The 21619-nt window shown below is 38.1% G+C and overlaps 2 protein-coding genes across 2 annotated transcripts; both read left to right on the top strand.

Moving 5' to 3' along the window:
• The first annotated feature begins 237 nt into the window (after window positions 1-237).
• On the top strand, window positions 238-1168 carry LOC145139157 (uncharacterized). Its single transcript, XM_079073082.1, has 2 exons — window positions 238-593; window positions 1108-1168. Exons 1-2 carry the CDS (start codon window positions 238-240, stop codon window positions 1166-1168), a joined length of 417 nt encoding a protein of 138 aa, XP_078929208.1.
• Window positions 1169-1694: 526 nt separating this feature from the next.
• LOC145137189 (U-box domain-containing protein 13-like) lies at window positions 1695-5261 on the top strand. Its single transcript, XM_079071331.1, has 4 exons — window positions 1695-2188; window positions 3052-3168; window positions 3253-3705; window positions 3845-5261. The coding sequence occupies exons 1-4, from the start codon at window positions 1916-1918 to the stop codon at window positions 4943-4945; spliced, it is 1944 nt and encodes a 647-aa protein (XP_078927457.1). The 5' UTR covers window positions 1695-1915; the 3' UTR covers window positions 4946-5261.
• Window positions 5262-21619: the final 16358 nt, after the last annotated feature.

Below are 21619 nucleotides of genomic sequence, written 5' to 3'. Positions count from 1 at the left end.
TGTATGTGGTTTGATTTGCACAAGGAATATATAATGAAGAAGAGAGAGAGAGAGAGAGAGAGAGAGAGAGAGAGAGAGAGAGAGAAAGAGAGAGCCTTGGCATCCCTTCGCAACAAGCTTCCAGATTTTGACCTTAACAATTTTACTACTAAAGACACCGCCCCCCCTAAATCCCAGAATACACTGGCGAGTGCCCTTTTTCGTAAAATTGTCCAAGATATGGAAGTGCATCTCGACATGACGGCTCGGCAGAAAGCGGTTTTCCAGTGCTTACGTGCACCACATGCTCAAGATTTTCTTCTGGCTATCCCTATAGATGGGCTTGGCCAACACATGTCTCCCGTGGAGTATCGTACTATTCTCAAATATCGACTCATGATTCCCATATTCCCAGTTGACGAGATATGTCATGTGTGTCGCAAGGCATGTTTGGACTCTTTTGGTGAGCATGCAGTTCACTGTAAAGAACTACCGGGGTTCAAATACAGGCACGATATGGTTAGGGATGTTTTGTTTGACATATTTAAGCGTGCCGGGGTTTCCGCTAAGAAAGAAGCACCTGTTAATTTCTTGACTGACCCGACAGAAGGAAGGTCAACCCTCAGATCGGCTGCCATTTTGATTTTTGGATGGGTCGGAGGGAAACACGCATGTGTGGATCTTACAGGGGTATCCCCTCTCGTGGGCCTGTGGGCTGGGGGTTTCACGGCGGGACATGCTGCTTTAAAAGCAGTTACATGCAAAGTCACCAAACATGAGAAATCGTATATGGAAAATCAACACGTGTTCATACCATTTGCATTTGATACGTTTGGTTTCCTCGCACCGGATGCGGTAGAGCTTCTTAAAAGAGTACAACGAATCATGCATAGTAATGTTATATCCCCTAGATATTCGGATGTAGTCTTTAAAAGAATTAGCTTTACCATTCAAAAAGGCTTAGCGGCACAGCTTGTTGCCCGTTTGCCATCTCACTCATTGTACGATGACAATTAAAATATTGATGGAATGAAATACAAATTGAGAGAGACCTCTTTTATTTTTTAATTATTAAAATAAATAAATAGGTATTAATTTATTTTAAAAAAAAGGATATATTTTTTTTAGATGCAAAAATGGTCATTTAGAAGTGAAAAGACAAATATACACTCATGTGGGAGGCACATGAGGGGGGTTAACACAACAACTTAACGGAAGTTAAGTCGGGGGACCAATTCTACGTACAAACTAGGCCAAAAGAACCATGAATCCAAAAAGTCAAAGTTTGAACTGAAATCCCAAAAAAATACATACGACATGACCAGTTTTGCAATTTTGTCATAAATTTCGCATAACAACCAAACATTATGTAATTTAGTCCTAAAAAATAATAACCAAATAAAACTGAGTCGACCCAGTGTCGACCCATCTTCTTTATGTAATTTCAAAGTAACTTACAGTATTAGATGCATCAAGTACACATTATTAAGCTATAAGGTTCTGAAACTAAGAATTATTGCTCTAAAAGCTATTAAAAAATAACTGAAACTAACCCCAGTCGACCCGGAGCCGTTTAAGCTGAAGAATCGTCGTTGCATTCTCACTTCCAGCTAAAGAATTAGCCAAAAAGTCAATAACAGAATCACCACTAAACTCAACCATGGTTAATTGTTAGGTTAAGCTCACACCAGCCGCGCCACTCTCAACACAAAAAGCCAAATCCTACCCTCCTCTCCTTCTCTGTTCCTGCTCGTGACACCATCATCACACTCTATATTCTCTTTCATGGAGAGACGACCCTGACCTCCTTCGGTCTCCGGTGGCTGCCACTATCGATTTGGCATAATCTCGTCTTCAATCGCTTCAGTTCTTGAAAGTGGTTAGGAGGTTTTTGTTTTAGATCTTTTGAGAATTTGGGAAGCTGTTGTTAATTGTTATGGCGGAAGGAGGGAAAGGCGGGGTGGTATTGAAGCTGATTGATATCGTGAGCGAGATATCACTGATATCGGATTATAGGTGTACGGTGAGGAAGCCGTTTTTCAATTTAGCTCGAAGATTGAAGCTTTTGAGTCCATTGTTTGAAGAGATTCGTGATATTAAAGACCCCCTCCCTGATGAATCCTACCGATCGTTGCTTTCGTTAATGGAGGCTTTGGAATCTGCTAAAGAGTTGCTTCGATTAGGGAGTCAAGCCAGCAAGATTTATCTGGTACATTTCTATAAATCGAATCTAATAATTGACTTTTAGGTTTTTTGTTTTTTGTATCTAGTTTGAACTTCTGGTTACTTTTTGGTACCTTTTAGCTCTTATATCTGTTGGAAATTGCAACATTTGTGCTCTTCTTACATCAATTTCTAGAAATTTAATGCTAGTTTTGTTGTTAACTTACCCAAAGATCGGTCAAAGAACCATTCCAAGACTGGAAGCCAACCTAGGGTTTTAAATCGTACGAATTTGTTTGTTTTGTTGCGTATCTCTTGATATGATTGTGTTAATGCGATTTATTAGAATGAGAATATCTAATTAATTTCTCCCGTAATTTGAACAATCCTAGGGTTTTGTAATTGTCTTCTTGGTTCAATCAGCTACATTTATTTGCTATCTATTGAGAATTGTCTAATTTATATGAAGATTTGCTGTGTTTGTAGAATCTTTACAGATATACTACCATTAAACTTATCTGTTGTTCTATACTTGATTCAGAAAACAAAGAATACAGTTTACTACTGATCTTTTTGTATATATATATGAGACATAACTCTTATTAACTATGAGCTCACTAATGAATAATCAAGTGGGATAGTTCCAAATCTGTATCTTTGTTTCCTCATCCCTTCAAATTGTTTGCACACAGTAACCTTGATGAATAATGGCATGACTTCGATCCATAGTTTAGGTTAAAGATTCCTGCTTATTTTAGATCCATGACAATTTTATGCTCATTTCTATGTTAATTTCCTCTTAAGTATCGCATGTTGAAACGTGCGATAACTTTCCATATGTGTGCAAGTACTTAATTCATGATTCTTAAATAAAGAAAGATTACTTACAACTTATTTCTATGTATGCAGGCCCTAGAGAGGGAGGAAATCATGAAAAAATATCAAGAAGTAACAGAGCGTTTGGAACAAGATTTAGATGGAATTTGTTTCGAGAAACTTGACATATCAGATGAAGTTAAAGAACAGGTGACAACATTTTATTCCCTTCATATCATCATCAATAAATACATGGAATTTACATAAATGACATAAATTCCAACATGCATGCAGGTTGCGTTAGTTGTTGCTCAATTCAGAAGAGCCAAAGGAAAAAACGACACGCCAGATGTCGAACTAACTGATGACCTGTCATCCCTCTACAACAAGGGTAATGACGTGGTGGCAGATCCAGATGTCCTAAAACGATTAGTTGAAAAACTACAACTCACCGGAATAAACGATCTCACACACGAATCAATAACACTGCATGAAATGGTATCCGCAAGTGACGGAGACCCAGGCGAATCCATAGAAAAAATGTCAATGCTCCTTAAACACATCAAAGATTTCGTCCAAACCGACAATCCTTCCACCCAAGTTTCACATTCACCCCCTCCCGGAGCCGACTCCTCCACTTCCAGCCCTCCCAAACCAAATTCCAAAACTACCCTTATTCCAGACGACTTCCGTTGCCCTATTTCACTCGAGTTAATGAAAGACCCCGTCATTGTCTCAACCGGACAGGTATTTTCAAAATCTCTCTCTCTCTCTCTCTCTCTATATATATATATATATATATATATATATATATATATATATAATTATATATCTATATATATCTTCTCTTATTTCATTTAATGAAAGTATGTTGCTATTTTTGTAGACTTACGAGCGAACATGTATTGAAAAATGGCTAGAACAAGGGCACCAAACATGTCCAAAAACACAACAAAACCTAACAAGCACAGCTTTGATCCCGAACTACGTCCTACGCAGCCTAATCGCGCAATGGTGCGAAACAAACGGAATGGACCCACCGAAAAGATCCGCCAAGTCATCATCATCATCGTCCTCATCATCCTCCGCGTGCACGCCCGCGGAACGTTCCATGATCAACACCCTCCTAATGAAGCTAAAATCGGTCAGCCCGGACGACCAACGGGCAGCCGCGGCCGAAATCCGTCTCTTAGCGAAACGAAACGCGGACAACCGCGTCGCGATAGCGGAAGCCGGCGCGATCCCGCTCCTCACGAATTTGCTAACCGCGCCGGATTCGCGCACCCAGGAACACGCGGTGACCGCGCTTTTAAACCTCTCGATCTGCGAAGACAATAAAGGAAACATCGTGTCGTCTGGCGCGGTCCCGGGGATCGTTCATGTTCTTAAAAAAGGTAGCATGGAAGCGAGGGAGAATGCAGCGGCGACGCTTTTTAGTCTTTCGGTGATCGATGAAAATAAGGTGACAATTGGATCATTAGGAGCAATTCCGCCGCTTGTGGTGTTGTTAAGTGAAGGGACACAAAGAGGGAAAAAGGATGCGGCGACTGCGTTGTTTAATTTGTGTATATATCAAGGGAACAAAGGGAGGGCGGTGAGGGCGGGTGTGATTTTGACTTTGATGGAGCTTTTGACTCAGCCACAAGGCGGAATGAAAGATGAGGCGTTGGCGATTTTGGCGATACTGTCGAGTCATGCGGAAGGGAAAGTGGGGATTGGGAAAGCGGATGCGGTCCCGGTTTTGGTTGAGTTTATTAGGAGTGGGTCCCCGAGGAATAAAGAGAATGCAGCGGCGGTTTTGGTGCATTTGTGTTCGGGTGATCATAAGTATTTGGTGGAGGCGCAGGAGCTTGGAGTGATGGAGGTTCTTGTGGATTTGCTTCATCATGGGACGGATAGGGGGAAGAGAAAAGCGGGACAGTTGTTGGAGAAGATTAACAGATACACGGAACAACACAAGTTATTGGGTCAGAGTAACTTACCCTGACCCAACAACTTTTTTTTTTTTCTTATTTTTTTTTTGTTGTTCCATTGATATCTGTTTTTTAAGATGGTATTTGGGGGTAGGCGAGAGGTGGAAGATCACCGGGCCCGCCCCTTGGTTCGATTTAATTTAAAATTGTTTTTTTTTTTTTTTTTTGAAATTTCTTGTATGTTGTGTGATGAGGATATTACTAGAAACGGATACAAGAAAAGAAAGGGAAAGTGGGAGATAGTGAGGGGGGTAAAGAGATGTGATCTGACTGTGTTGTGTAAACTGGTATTATCCTCGGTTTTAATGGAAGGATATTTATTTTAATTTACATTGTCTATATTGATTATAGCAATATACTTGTGTTTATTTATTGATTATAGCAATATACACATTAGATAAAGTACAATGTCTATATTGGTAGTAAAATGCAAGTATATTGATATTATTGGTAAAAATAATATAATACATAGCTATTATTGGTTGTATGTTGTTATAATGGGTAAAAAACAAGTTACTGGTAGTGATTGCAAAGTACATTGTTATTGTCTTTAATTTGCATATTTTAGGTTAAACGCACCTGTTTATCATATCATGGATCAAAATGCCAAAATTTGACTTTTTTACTTATCTTTTTGTTAACACGTGACAAAAACTAAAAATGAAAAGAGGGGGAAAACAGGAAAATATAGTCGTTACTAAATATCCTCATCTTATCTTTTTACATATCTTTTCGTTAGCAGTTTTGTTTTGTGTATTTTCATATATCAAATTTGGGCTATTGAAAAGAAGACACTAAGACAGTGGGAGAACACAGAAGGTATATGGGCTCCACTAATTGACGTGCATTAGAGTCATGGCTTCCCTCAGGCCTTAGTTGTTACCTGTTACATACACATCTGTTTATAAAATTATATAACTAAATAGTTTATATACATCTATACAGACTTTGGATCATCTCAAAACAAAACTTTTATGAAAAATTGTGAGAAATGAATTTAATGCATGTTTTTTGACGAAAACAAAGACATAAATCATTAAGTTATACAAAAATAAGATAATTTACAAAAAATTCTCCAAAAAAAATTAATATATATTCTTACGAACCCTTTTATTTTGAGAATTCTTTTTTCAAATTTTATTTTTATTTTTATTTTTTATTTTTAATACATTAATAGATATGATTTGCTGAAAAGTTATTTCAAAAGAAAATTGTTATTTTTGTGATGTCACATATGCACTTTTATGTTTATGCACATATGCATGTATTGTGACATAAAATATACATATATGTACATCACTAGAAAAAAAATTGTGGTTTATGAAATAAATTCTTAAATTATTAAAAGTTTTTTTTTGAAATAAATTCTCGGATAAAGGAGTTCTCAAAATAAGAGGGGTTCGTGGGAATATACGGATTCTGAAAAGATCATGACTATGTGTTTGGAAGACATATGTGTTTGCCTGTTTGGGAAGGAGATAGGGTATTATTACTTTTTTTTTTATCGATAAGGCCTTGATCGATTAATGGTTAATAATACGTTTTGAGATTTAAGGATCTTGAGACATACCTTAAAGCTATTAGACGTATTACATTGAGCCTTTTTATGTGTTAGTGATTATTAATTGTTTCATATATATATATATATATATATATATATATATATATATATATATATATATATATATATATATATATATATATATATATATGTGTGTGTGTGTGTGTTTTGTGTGTGTGTGTGTGTGTGTGTGTGTGTGTGTGTGAAGGAGGCGGTGAGGATCATTTGACAATGAGTATCGTTTGGTAAAGAACTAAAAGAACAGAATAGTAATTCCAAAAAATCGATCACTGGCATTAGATTAAGAAGGGATATATATAATCCCAAAAGACAACTGGAGTACAACTGGATTTTAAATAAAGATAAAACAAACTAGTAATTATCTAATATCTAATATGATTATCCAATAATAAAACGATAACTCCTTTACTCCCCCTCAAGATGAATCGTGAAGATTACGAACGCCCATCTTGCCAAATAAGAAACGAAAACGGTCTGCTCCAAGCGGTTTGGTAAAAATATTTGCAATATGATGAACAATGGTAATGGGAAGCGGTTGAATGTCACCAGACTCGACTCTTTCACGAACGAAATAACAATCCATTTTGACATGCTTAGTTCGTTCGTGAAAGACGGGATTATTAGCAATGTGAAAAGTAGCTTGATTATCACAATAAAGAGGCGTCGGACCAGATTGAGGTGCCTCAAGATCACGCAACAGCCAACGCAACCATAGAAGTTCACTAACGGTAGTCGCCATAGCTCGATATTCAGCTTCTGTAGAAGAGCGAGAGACAACAGACTGCTTTTTTGTCTTCCAAGAGATTGGAGCTCCTCCCAAAGGTATGAAATAACCAGTCTTGGATCTTCGAGTAAGTGGACAACCAAGCCGGTCTGAATCACAAAAGGCAGTCAAGGAAAGATCTCCTTTAGATGGGAAGAAAATGCCTTGACCAGGAGTCGATTTCAGATAATGCAAAACACGTTGGGCTGCATCTAAGTGCGTCTGTCGAGGAGAGGAAACAAATTGACTAAGACAATTAACAACAAAAGTAATATTAGGTTGTGTGACCTGTAAATATAAGAGTCGTCCAATGAGTCGTCGATATTGGCCGGCATCCACAACCGGCGAGTCAACTGCATCATCTAACCGAGCGTTTGACTCCATTGGGAACGAACTTGGACGACATCCTTGATGCCCACTATCAGCTAAAATGTCCATAGCGTATTTTCTCTGACTAAGGACCATACCATCAGAAGTACGTGCCACTTCGATACCAAGAAAATATTTTAAAGGTCTAAGATCCTTGATGCTAAATTGTCCATCAAGATAGGTTTTGACCTTCTCAATTTGATCAACATCATTCCCAAGAAGTATGATGTCGTCAACATAAAAGAGAGCCGCAACATAAACGGTCTTGGTTCTGAAGATGAATAAAGAGTGATCTGCTCGAGAATGTCGAAAGCCAATGCTGATAAGCGCATCAGTGAATTTCTTGTACCAGTTGCGTGATGCTTGTTTGAGACCGTACAAAGATTTATTTAGGCGACACACACGAGAATCTCCTTCTTTCGCAAACCCTTGTGGGATCTTCATATAAACTTCTTCTGTAAGATCTCCATGTAAGAAAGCGTTGTTAACGTCTAACTGATGGATTATCCAATTCTTTTGTACATCAACAACTAGGATTGTTCTAACAGTTACTAACTTAGCAACCGGTGCAAAAGTATCGTGAAAATCAACGCCTTCAACTTGTGTAAAACCCTTAGCAACTAATCTGGCTTTGTACTGTTCAACTTCTCCTGAAGGTTTGTATTTAATTTTGTACACCCACTTGGAATCAACAGCCTTCTTTCCTGGGGGTAGTTTTGTCAATGTCCAACTGTTATTACTTTCAAGTGCCGAAATCTCTTTCTGCATAGCATCTCTCCATTGGGGATACTTAACTGCCTGCGAAAAATGTTTAGGCTCGTTTTGGACAGATATGGCAGCCAAGAAGGTTTTATGAGCATTAGAAAAAATTTTATAAGAAACAAAATTAGATAAAGGGTGTACCGTCGAGGTTGCTGTATTGGTCTTGGGGAGAGAATGGTCAATGGAGGATGGCAAGTCAACTTCAAAATCATTATACTTTTTCGGTTGAGTTCGAGTTCTCTCAGAATGTCGAGTTTGTTTAACATCAGAATTTTCATTTCCGTTTGGTCTCGTGTCACTGCTGTTCCTGTGATTGGGCTACTCAGAATATGAGTTTTGTGGCCTTGGCTGGTCTGCTGTGGGCACAACAGGCTCCTCGGAATTGGACAGTTGCTGCTCGATGTACTGTGGCTCATCAAGAATATAATTAGGTTGCCTTGGTGGCCATGAAGTCTGCTTTGTAATCTGATCAGATTCATCATTTTGGAAGGGAAAGTGACATTCAACAAACCTAACATCTCTAGAAACAACAATCTTTTTGTCATTCAAATCAAAAACTCGATAACCTTTTTATCCTTGTGGGTATCCAAGGAACACACAAGGTCTCCCCCTTTCTTCGAATTTATCCTTTCCCGCTTTATTTTCTTTGATATATACCAAACACCCAAAAACACGCATGTGTTCATAGTGTGGTTTGTGTCCAAGAAGAATTTCGTATGGGGTTTTATTTCCAATGGCTCTTGAGGGCAACCTGTTAACAATGTAAGTAGCAGTCATTATGCATTCACCCCAAAATTTTTTTGGGAGATTGGCTTGAAACCTTAATGCTCTAGCTATCTCAAGTAAATGCCTGTGTTTCCTTTCAACTACCCCATTTTGTTGTGGGGTGTGAACACATGAAGTTTCAAGCAAGATCCCATTTTCTTCATAAAATTTCAACATGTGATTTGAAACGAACTCACCACCATTGTCACTTCTGATTTTCTTAATCTTTTTCCCAAATTGTGTATTAACCATATTGTGAAAGGCTATTAAACTAGTACTTGCATCAAATTTGTTTTTAATCAAATATACCCACGTGTATTAACCAAATTGTGTATTAACCAGAATTTTTTTGGGAGATTGGCTTGAAACCTTAATGCTCTAGCTATCTCAAGTAAATGCCTGTGTTTCCTTTCAACTACCCCATTTTGTTGTGGGGTGTGAACACATGAAGTTTCAAGCAAGATCCCATTTTCTTCATAAAATTTCAACATGTGATTTGAAACAAACTCCCCACCATTGTCACTTCTGATTTTCTTAATCTTTTTCCCAAATTGTGTATTAACCATATTGTGAAAGGCTATTAAACTAGTACTTGCATCAAATTTGTTTTTAATCAAATATACCCACGTGTATTAACCAAATTGTGTATTAACCAGAATTTTTTTGGGAGATTGGCTTGAAACCTTAATGCTCTAGCTATCTCAAGTAAATGCCTGTGTTTCCTTTCAACTACCCCATTTTGTTGTGGGGTGTGAACACATGAAGTTTCAAGCAAGATCCCATTTTCTTCATAAAATTTCAACATGTGATTTGAAACAAACTCCCCACCATTGTCACTTCTGATTTTCTTAATCTTTTTCCCAAATTGTGTATTAACCATATTGTGAAAGGCTATTAAACTAGTACTTGCATCAAATTTGTTTTTAATCAAATATACCCACGTTGATCTACTAAAATCATCAACTATTGTGAGAAAGTAATAAGCTCCTGATAGAGAAGGGACTCGCTATCCACCCCATATGTCACAATGGATTAAATAAAAACAAGAACTAGTTTTTATTGAACTATCAGGAAAAGGAAGCCGAGTTTGTTTTGCACGAATACAAGAATCACAATTTTCAATGCTAACAGTACTACCTATCGAGTGAATATGTTGAAGTTTTGTGCTAGATGCATGTCCTAATCTTCTGAGCCATATTTCTGAGTCAATCTTGACTGCCATGACTGCCACCCTTTTATCGTTTCCTTCCATGTTGTAAAGACCATTTTCACATTTCCCCATGCCAATCAGCTTCCTCGAGTGTAAGTCCTGAATGAAACAGAAATCCGAGAAAAAGGTCATGAAGCAATTAAAATCTTTAGTAATTTTGCTAACGGATAACAAGTTGCATTTACAATTGGGAATGTATAGAACATCGTTCAACTTCATGTTGTTGGGTAATTGGGCATCTCCTATTCCTTTAACATGAATTTTATCTCCGTTAGGAATGCTAACTGGAATACCATCTTGTGGATGTGTTAAGTTAGTGAGAGTGGATTTTTGACACGCCACATGTTCAGTTGCCCCTGAATCGATTACCCAAGGTAACCGAAATTCAACCTTACCTGCCATGTTGACCTCCGGTTTTTGTACATCGTTTAATTGCTTCATCAACTTCGTGTATTGCTCCAGACTAAGACCAGGTATAGGGCTGGTCTCCATCTCGATGTTGGCTGCCTTTGGTTTTGGGCGATTGGTCCTTTTTTGATCAATAGTGGTCTTGCGTCGAGTGTCCCACCACTCCGGATAACCAATCTTTTCGAAACAGCCTTCAATATTGTGTCCATTCTTTCCGCAATGCTTGCACTTCATGCCTTCACGGTTAGTATTCCTTTTCTCAACCGGGTTCTTGTCGGTAGTGATTTGGGCACACATCTGATAAGCTGATGCATCTACATTGGGTTTTCTGGAAGCTAAGATATTTCGCTGTTGTTCATCTTCTGAAACCAAGTGGTAAGTAGCTCCAAGTGAGGGCATAGGTTTAGTGCTAAGGATCTGAGTTTTCACGGTTCCAAAAGTGTCCTCAAGACCCATTAAGAACTCATAAACACGTTCTTTGTCTCTTGATTCAACAAGCCTTTTTCCAATGTCGTAGGTGCATTTGCCACAGGTGCAAGTTGGTGTCGGTGAAACAGAGAGAATTTCATCCTAGATTGCCCTCATCTTCGTGAAGTAGGTTGAAACGGAATCAGATCCTTGTATGAGGGTTGTTAGGGCACGTTTCAATTCATAAGCACGTGGTGCACTTTCCTTTCCAAATCTTTCTTCCAGATCATCCCAAATCTCCTTGGCGGTGGTAGCGTATTTTACACTATTCCGGATATCTTTCTCTATGGCTGTAGTAAGCCATCCCTTTATCAAGGCATCACTTCGTTGCCAGGCCCTGTACTCATTCGTTCCTTCAATTGGCTTTTTAATGGTTACATCAATGAAACCGACCCTATTCTTTGCTAGGAGGAAATCTTTCATATCCCTGGACCAGTCAGCATAATTGTTGTCACCAATGTTTTCATTGACGTGCACTTGTTGTGGATAATCAGTGGGATGGATGTAAAATGGTGAGTTTGGATCTGATGACGGGTTGGCGTTGGTACCGGAGGCACCCGCTAGAGTGTCTCCCGTCATTGCTTAACAGGATGCAATATCCCGCTCTGATACCATAAAGAACTAAAAGAAGAGAATAGTAATTCCAAGAAATCGATCACTGGCATTAGATTAAGAAGGGATATATATAATCCCAAAAGACAAATGGAGTACAACTGAATTTTAAATAAAGATAAAACAAACTAATAATTATCTAATCTACTATCTAATAAAAGAGTCTCTTTTTGACACGTAACACTTCCAACTCTAATATTTCTACAAAGTTAATTGACTATTTTGCCCTCATTTAAATTAAATTCGGTATACATATTAATTTCCATCAATTCCACCAATTTCCGGCAATTGTGATCTATAAATATGTTAAGTTTGAATCAATCCCTACAAATAAGCAATCAACATTATTATGTATTTAATTTCAATTCCATAATAATAGTCGATCCCTTATGTTCAGGAATTATTTCTGGAAATCTGCATATCCTAAATCGGCAAGTAATCTTCTCTAAAATTGAAATTGATTATCCGTGGTTCTCATGGGTTGTAACCTAGTATCTAATATGATTATCCAATAATAAAACAATAACTCCTTTATTTGGGATTGGATCTCCATCCGAATATTATGTTGGTTTATGTTATTTGTGAAAATTAGGTACACATCATTTGAGTCATTTTCAGTTAAGTATTTCATATGCTGATAGGCACTGCGTGTTTATTTTGACTTTGCATTGATATTTGAAAAAGAATATAACTGTATACCCTTGACACATATTTTTATAAATGATTACGACACATATTTATACATGATTAGACAAGTTATGTGTTTTGATATAATATAACATTTTAACACGTGAAGATTAATTGTTTTAAAACAATATTTGCCGCATGACATGATACTGACGAAAAAAGTATGTCACAGGAGACATACATGCCTTGTTGGCCTTATTTGATGAACATTCCATCGAATAATTATTTTAATAATTTATATAATTTATTTTCATTTTATTAAGTTTGCCTATTTAATTTACATTTTATTTTATAGTGGCCTTTATCAGTGACCGAACTCAAAGGTGGTCAACATCTACGAGGGATGGAGCTATGCTGCAAATAATCGATTCAAAGACCTCATAAGAAATGTCTCTTTAGCATCCACGTTAGCCGCTAGAAATACCGAGCATGACTTCCCATGCCATGAGGTGGTGTGTAATAGATGGATCTGTTTTGGACTTGTGGCAGAAGTTTTGCAATGCAAGTGAATTGATACATTATTGTTTATATTATTATGTGTATTTTTATTACGTGTATTTTATAGTGCTTAAAATTTTATCTTTTTAGTAAAATTATTATGAAAAAAAAATATTATTATTGTTTTAAATTAAATTAAATCAAACCAAATCAATTAACGACATATAAAATTCAATTAACTAATATAAAAAATTAACTAAATTAATAAAGTGTTTTAGGTGAACCGTATCATCTTAGTGGCTTACGTCAACCTGCTCACATGAAAAGTCAATAACTGAACACTAGTGATAATTTGACTAGTTAGAGTTTGAACATTGGAGCTTCTATGTGAAATACTGAAATTTAACATCTCAACCACTAGGTTCCCATCTTGAGGCTAATTCCATGTATTCTTCCTCATTCACACATTTGGGAGCTAAAAATAACCAATGAAATCTATTTTTTTGAGAAATATAATGAATTTGGGAGCAAAATTAAAAATTCAATGGTGTTTAAAAGCTAATGTTTGAAGTAGAAGTTTTGAAGGTAGTGTTCTTCTCTACTGTTGACTTCTAGGTTTAAGAATAACTCCATGAGTCTAAAATTGATGATGAGATTCATGATTAGATCAAGTTTAGTGTTGTATTCTAAGCTCATAACACCAATCTATAATGATGTAAGTTCATGTTGTTGGCCAAAAATTGAGTTATGAAGCCTTAATGATGGATTTGAAGCCCTAACTTCATGAATTCATATATAGATCCAATAGAACTCATTTTACAAGTATGGATTATTGCGTTTTAGATGTAATTTTAATAGCTGGTGTTGAATCTATCTATTCGATTAAAAGTGAGTTTTTGGTGTTTTAATGGAGTTTTAAGCTTGATATTGACAAAGCACTCATGGATTCATTAGATTTATAAATTGAGCATGTTACTAAGGTCGTAATATGATTAGGAGTTGATTTGTAACATCCTAGTTTCAAAACATGGGTGAAAACCCAATCTAATGATCATCTTTAAGGTTACATAAAAATGGGGTTTATGATGATGATCAATTTGATCCATGATTTGATCAAGTTAATGATGTTATAAATTTTTTATTTCATGTTTAGATAGAGTATTGAATATATTACAACCACCAAAAGTCATCGAAGTTGATGATAGAAGTGTTGGAATCAGATTAAGCAAAGTAGAAAACCATATTTATGAGTTTTTCCTATTTTTGTGCAGGCTTCTACATTCTACTTGACCGAGTGGAACTACAAGGAAATTCTACTAAATCAATTAGACTTCTTCTTGATACTAGGAAGTTTGTTTGGGTCCATATCTAGTGTGGGGGTCATTTGGTTGCTCCTAATGCTTTCTTATGGTCATATATGATAGTTTAAGTGGTTGATAAGTGTTATTTGTGATATTAAACTAGACAACAATAGCAGTAAGAATAATAAAAGAATTGTCGGATTCTGTTAAAAGCTTGGAAGGGTAGAATAGCTTTATGGAAGGATAGAAAGGAAGAGTAGGTTTCTCTCTCATGAGAAGGATATAAAAGGAAGAGTAGGATAGAAAAGTGGATTCTCGTTCGTTCATACATTTTCTTGTTAATAAACAATTACATGGTACAATTGTTTAAAGCTTTCATGGGTACAACTGTTTAAAGCTCTTATGGTTTGATTGTCAGGTAAACCAAGTGGAAGAAGTCCTGGTCTTTATTCATTTAATAGGCATGCTAGATACCTTCCATGATTTATGAGATATGTCTAGATATGGGTAGATTCCTCTTATTATTATATTAGTTTTGTTAAGTTATAAATATGTATGGTGGTCTGCCACTCATTGCAATTCAAGTTGTGACCGTCTGTTTTTCTTTCAATAAAGACTTAAGCTTTAAGCTTGTAATACTTTGCCTTGAATTCTCTTCTGCCCCTATACATTTTTATTAGTCCATACTGTAACGACGAAAACAACTTTAATATTGCATACACTTAGATGCTTATTTTCCAACAAATGGTATCAGAGCGAGGTGATTGTATGCAGAGCGAGTTGACTGTATGCCAAAGTATATGCCAAGGTTACTGATGGCAGACAAAGGCGAATGTGATAAAAAATCTAAGAAGAATAGTAGTGTTACGCTACACTATTCAATGCTTACGAAGTTAAATTACTCAGTATGGGCGATAAAAATGCGAGTGAATCTGCAAGCACAAGGGGTGTGGGATGCAATTCAAAATAAAGATGTAGAAGAACAGAAAGATCGAATGGCTCTAGCTACTATCTATTAAGCAATTCCAGAGGACGTGCTACTTATGCTAGCTGAGAAGGACACAACCAACTAAGCATGGGATACACTTAAAGTGATGCACATGGGTGCCAATCGAGTAAAAGAGGCTAAAGTACAAACCTTGAGAAGTGACTTCGAGGTTATCCGAATGAAAGATGGTGAATCGGTGGATGATTTTTTCATGAGATTAAATACCATGTGACCGGTATTTGATCTTAAAGCGAAAAAATTGAGGAAGTTGTGGTGGTGAAGAAATTTCTTCGAGCCGTCCCATCACAATTTATGCAAATCGTGACATCTATCGAACAATTTGGAGACTTGAAAAACATGACTGTGGAGGAGGTTGTGGGTCGTTTGAAAACTCATGAAGAGAGGATTCAGAGTTATGGAGAACAAGGAGACGAACCTTCCTTGTTGCTTACTTATGCCGAGTGGGCATCACGATCCAAGAAACACGAAGAGGGGAGCTCGTCAAACACCTCAAAGGATAGAGGTTGTCATGATGGCCAAGAAACCGCTGTTGTGACCTCGCAGGTCTTCCCGGAGCGATCAGAACCACCTTGTTACAACCAAGAGCCACCGCTTCAGATCACCGGAGGACCAGATCGCATCATAAACTATAACTAAACTACAAAATACCAATATATCAAACTATAACCAAAGTATATACACGAGATTTTGAAATTAAATAGTCTTGTTGCCTGTGATTATGGTAGTTTCTGTGTCAGTGGTTATTCCTGGTCGTACATCAACACAACCGTAAAAGGTTTACACACGATGCATCTAATATGGCCGCGTCGAGCACCCAAAATTCTTTCAAAACAATTTTTTTGGACTCTGATGTTAGATCGCTTACTTCAAAAGAAGATTGTGTTTGTTGATTTATCTCTTGGAGTAAAGTATTATGTATTTTTGAAAAAATGATGAACATCATAATATATATAAACACTTATATGAAAATATAAATTAATCACTTACATATTGCTTCTCGACTATAGGACTACTAACTACCCCTTGATGATCGGTATTAGCCTTACGAAATGCTTCGAGTCCAATGATGTCCTATTTAACATTAAAAATTAGATTAATTTTACTTTAAAATAAATGGTTAAATATATCATAACTTACTTCCTTGAAGCATGCACTGCTATACAAGCATGATCCCCCATGTTTACAATTTGTTGTTTTGTGCGGACTCCTTTTTTTTTGCCTCCGAACACTTTATAAATTTGGCCGTTTGAAATTGTTCAACTGCGTGCGCCCAATTTTCACGTGACATACCCTCGGGCGCACGGGGAGGGGGGGTGGGAGGAGGGGGGGATTGGCTAATTCCCTTGGAATATCTTCAAGCCCTCCGACATTCTGAAAATAACAATGCACTTTACTTTTTCGGCCTCTATAAATCTTTTGTAGAGACACATCAATGCTTCGCAAGAATTGAGCATGTTGGGGATCCAAGCTAACCTGATCCAAATCAAACTTTCTCTACAAATACCAAGGTTGTAAAAAACGCTCGACGTTATCTAGTCGGTGAACTAGAGTTAAGAGATTAATTGGTTAGACGGGAATTAATCGGAGACAATTAATTGCTAATTTGTTGAATTTAAAAAAAATAAAATATGACAAATATCACATCAAAGTTCATAAATACCACTAATATCATAACAAAATAGGTTAATTTAATTAATACAACCCTAATCATACCTCAAATAGTTTCTATTGAGATATAACTTCTTTAAAGTACTAAAATTTCATCGTATTATACTGTTTCACTCATTAAGTATGCATGGATTAATCGCTAGATGCCCTCTAGTCGGTTGAGTAGCACTTAGGGATTAATCGGAGATTAATCGGGATTTGATCGGGATTTTTACAATGGTGACAAATACAAAAAAGTTAGTTAATTAAATAAAAATCACAAATAAACTCAAAATATTATCATATAAATAATTTATCTTCAGATGCACGACTGTGACATTCTTTAAAGTGGGGGAAACATTGTCTCAACAAGATACGGTAAAGGGATGTTATGCCACATTTATTGCCCAGTTTAATGGGTAAACATATTGCCACGTTTCCCAACATGGGAAAATGTGAGCTCTCTGTCGAAATCTAAATCCATATACCTTCTCTTGTTTGCTCGTATCAACATTGAGAGTTGGATGTTTTTAGATAATCCTTTTTTTTGGTAGCTCAGCTGAAAAATATAATTAAAAATATTTGTCACGATAGTTTATAATAAAGGACTAAAATAACTAATAAATATATCATAATAAGACTTACCATTCTAATCGTTTTGTCCACGATCAAAGCCTACTGTAGGTGGTGGATCCCCGACTCCATCACCTCCATGTCCTAAGCCCATCACCTCGGCCATCATGTAAAAGAGTATCACCCAACTAAACCTTATATATAGCATGCAAAATTATAAGATGTACAATATAGAAATACAATATGAATAAAAGTTAAGTGATGTTCCAATCAATATATGCATACATATACCTACAAATACACTAAAACATACACCCTACACATATTGTATATACATACAAATACACTTTCCATTATATCATCCTACTTTTCTTTTTCATTTTTTCCATTATAGCATTGTACATTCTAAATAAGCCCTTAAAAGTTAAGTGATGTTTCAATCAATACATACATACATATGCATACAAATACACTTAAACATACATCCTACACATATTGCATATACATACAAATACACTTAAACATACATCCGAAAGTGGTGGTTTGCCACGAGGAAAGTGGTCAACAATGATTAAACCTCAAAATCGACCAATCAAACTCACTAGATGGTCACCAGAGAGAAGAGAAAGAGAAAACAGGGGGGGGGGAGGACGGACTTGTGGTCGTCGTGGGCAGTGGGATCGCCGCTGATGAAGCCTCCATCGCCGGTGATGTGGTGTCGTTGGAGATGCAGGTCGACGAGAAGGTTCAACTAGAAAGTTCTAACATCCCGACTCTTAGGTATGAGATTTATTGCTTAAAAGACAATTCTTCTTTGGGAACTCGTTGAGTTGATGGACTCAGACTCGACGTGTTGGAAGCTATCAACTCGACAAGTTGTTTAGAAAAACTCGACGAGTTGATGGCTGCGTATGAAACCCTAATTTTCAGGGTTTTGCACCCTATTTAAAGACCTTATGACTCATTGTTAGCCTCCCTTATCGTCCCCTCAGTCCATAGAAACCCTAGTTTGTGCCTCATCTCTCATTTTGAGTGTGTGTGAGCTTGGAGTGTGATTTTTGGTACTCTTTTGGAAGGAACTTGAAGCTTGAAGAGGATTGATTCAGAGGAAGGGTTTATATCCAGAGTTTTCATTGCTGTGATAGTCATTTTGAGGTATAAAGTTGATACCTTGACCATTCCTTTTCTAGATCTCTTCTTTTGAAAGTTTATGGCTATTATTGGCCCATTTTGGGATCATTCTGGGATTTGAGCATGTTATGAAGCTATGATTTCAGATATGGGCATCTCATGGCCTCCATCGACTTAAAGTCGCCAACTTTATCTAGTCTTGGCCCTCCTCCATGCTCTAAGTCCCTTAATAAGCTTGGTTTTAGTGTTTTAGCCTCTTGATGCCATGCATGGACGTAAAGTTAGCAACTTTACGTGGTATTTCAGTTCTAAGGGACCATATCTATGGTTTGTGGCACTAGATCCGCTTGGGAATGGGCTGAATGCTTGAAGACTAGGAGAACCCGACGAGTTGTTCTGACAGCTCGACGAGTTGGATTGGGGTTTTCCCGCTTTTCTGGAAAACTGAAGGAATTCGACGAGTCGCCCGGAGGACTCGACGAGTTGGCTCGGCCCTTTGGCTTGTTTCCTGGGTTATCATTTGATGCTATGTGTAGTGATCTGTTAGATATGTGTCCTAGTATATAAGATAATGCTATGATTTATGATCGGTTTGGCCTGTATGATTATTGTATATGCTAGCTAGCGTTTGATATTTATGTGATGTTGATGATGGCGGGTGGGTTGAGGTGGTCCTGCTGTGTGCCGAAGGCTAACAGATCCAGGGCATCCCAGATAGACAGAAGGCTCAGCGGGGCGTACCAGTCAGACCGAAGACCCGGAGAATGGTCTAGATAGGCTGAAGGCCCGGTGAGGCGGTCCAGTCATGCTGAAGGTTCTGTGAGCGGTCCAGTCAGGCTGAAGGCTCTGTATGCATACTGTTTGTTTATGATATTGTTCTGGTTTGTATGATATTGGTATTTTGGGGGTAACTCACTAAGTTTTGGGCTTACAGTTTTGGATTATGTTTCAGGTACCTCTGATGATCGCGGAAAGGCGAAGGCTTGATCGTGCACCTCCTCACATTTTGTGTTATGATTTCTGGGATTACTCTGATGATAAACTATTTTGAAAACAATTTTTAATAAATGGTGGTTTTTGGATGTTTGAAAAAATTTAAAATTTTTATGAAATTTATGGATGTTACAAGTTGGTATCAGAGCCTTGGTTTGAGTGAATTGGAGGAACACTCATGTGAATCTAGTCTCAAACTAAGGAAAATATTTTCCAAAGATTTTCAAATGGTTTTCAAAATATTAGAGGAGAATGCAAAGTGTACGATCAGCCGAAGCCAGTAAGTAGAACCCAAAATACCATGTTAATATTTGATATTGTGATATGTTAGAACAATATGCTAGTGATAGGCTAGGGATATTCAGTAATTGCATGGTAGGATTGCCTGATTATATGATGCCTGATAGCCTAGGGCCTTTCTTATTTGAAATTGACATCATTACTGTAGTTGCTTAGTGTATGCATCACAGTTATATATAACTAAGATCTTATAGCCTGAGAATGTTTGGTTTGGCCTTATTTCCCGTTCTTGTTTGATGAAGGGCTTAGGGTAGGATCAAATATTCAAATGTCTATAGCGTCCAGTGTTATGTATGGCTAGCATACACGAGTGCTGCAAGGTTGGTGGAAGTTTCATGGTTGAGTTGTGTGAGGTCAGTCGGCCAGTCGTGAGATGTTTAGTTTCCTCTAGGAGTGAGGACTGTGCGTTCGATTATGCTTATGAGTATTGTTAGGATGTCGTGATGATCCTCGAGACAAACACGGGTAGGTGTGGAAGGTAGTATGGGCCCGTACTACTGAAAGCACAGGACCCATATGCGTAGCGAGGAAGTCATAACCCCTAGGGCTTCGTTGGGAGTTGGTTCCCCGTTATGTATATGGATTATCTGATATCTTCCTGGTGTATTTTCAGTATGGTGGTTACGAGACGATTCGAGACCAGATCCGGGTCGGGACCGGGGACTGGTAGTCAGGATGGGCCAGCATTGACAGAGGACCGTGTCAGGGAGATCATCCGTGAGGAGGTGGTTACTATTGTCCGGGGCCAGATTCCAGAGATGTTCGGGTATATCAAGACCGCGATGATGGAGTTCTTTGATGACCGCTACACAGCCATTGCTGAGACAGCTACTGCTGCAACCTCCATAGTCGTGGCGGCTGCAAGTGTTGGGTCAGGTCAGGCTTTTCAGTAACAGGACTTCGATAATATGAAGCCCCTGAGTTTCGATGGAGTTCAGGATCCGATTGTGACCATGAGGTGGCTATCTGACGTGGAGGGGTGTTTCTTCACGTGTTCATGTCCTACTGACTAGAAGGTCAGGTGTGCTCTGAACCTCCCGAGGTCCGAAGCAAAGGATTGGTGGAGACTTGTTACGGGAACGTATTCTGACGAGCAGAGGGCTACGGTTTCATGGGATCAGTTCAGGGAGATGTTACGCACTCACTATATTCCTCGGGTCGAGCGAGAGAGGTTGGCTCAGGAGTTTCTAGAACTGAGACAGGGAGTGGAGTCGGTGACGGAGATCACCCAGATGTTTACTGAGAGGGTGATGTTTTGCCCTGAGTTTTCTTCAGAGCAGCCTCAGATGACTCGTTATCTGAGCATGCTCAAGATGGACATCAGACAGTTTGTTTCTATGCAGCAGTGTGATACTTTGCTGGAGCTACAGGAGGCCGCCAGGCGGCGTGAGTTGGATATTGAGTTTCAGTTGAAGGAGCAGAGGCAGGCTCCGACGCAGTCGCAGCCGGAACCGAAGTAGTTCAAGGCCGCCGATTCTAGGTCTGGGGGTCAACGAAGCCGCACTTGTGGGAAGTGCGGGAAGGTTCATGTCGGAGCTTGTCGATCCGGTGGTGTGTGCCACAAATGTGGCAAAGAGGGGCACTTCGCGAGGGATTGCCGCCAGTTAGCCCCGGTTCAGAGTATGAGGATCTAATACCATTGTGATCAGATTGGACATGTGAGGACCAAC

The sequence above is a fragment of the Lactuca virosa genome, chromosome 9 (assembly GCF_052849685.1).
Source record: "Lactuca virosa cultivar CGN04683 chromosome 9, Lactuca_virosa_CGN04683_v6, whole genome shotgun sequence".
NCBI lineage: Eukaryota > Viridiplantae > Streptophyta > Magnoliopsida > Asterales > Asteraceae > Lactuca > Lactuca virosa.
This window is presented reverse-complemented; position numbering and strand designations above follow the sequence as displayed.

What these genes read in the sequence shown, in the direction of transcription:
- LOC145139157 (XM_079073082.1), top strand. Translation starts at nt 238, where the DNA reads ATGACGGCTCGGCAGAAAGCGGTTTTCCAGTGCTTACGTGCACCACAT. An exon ending in ACTGACCCGACAGAAGGAAG is followed by an intron (nt 594 to 1,107) that starts GTCAACCCTCAG and finishes TATTTTTTTTAG; the next exon opens with ATGCAAAAATGGTCATTTAG.
- LOC145137189 (XM_079071331.1), top strand. Translation starts at nt 1,916, where the DNA reads ATGGCGGAAGGAGGGAAAGGCGGGGTGGTATTGAAGCTGATTGATATC. An exon ending in CAGATGAAGTTAAAGAACAG is followed by an intron (nt 3,169 to 3,252) that starts GTGACAACATTT and finishes ACATGCATGCAG; the next exon opens with GTTGCGTTAGTTGTTGCTCA. An exon ending in TCATTGTCTCAACCGGACAG is followed by an intron (nt 3,706 to 3,844) that starts GTATTTTCAAAA and finishes CTATTTTTGTAG; the next exon opens with ACTTACGAGCGAACATGTAT.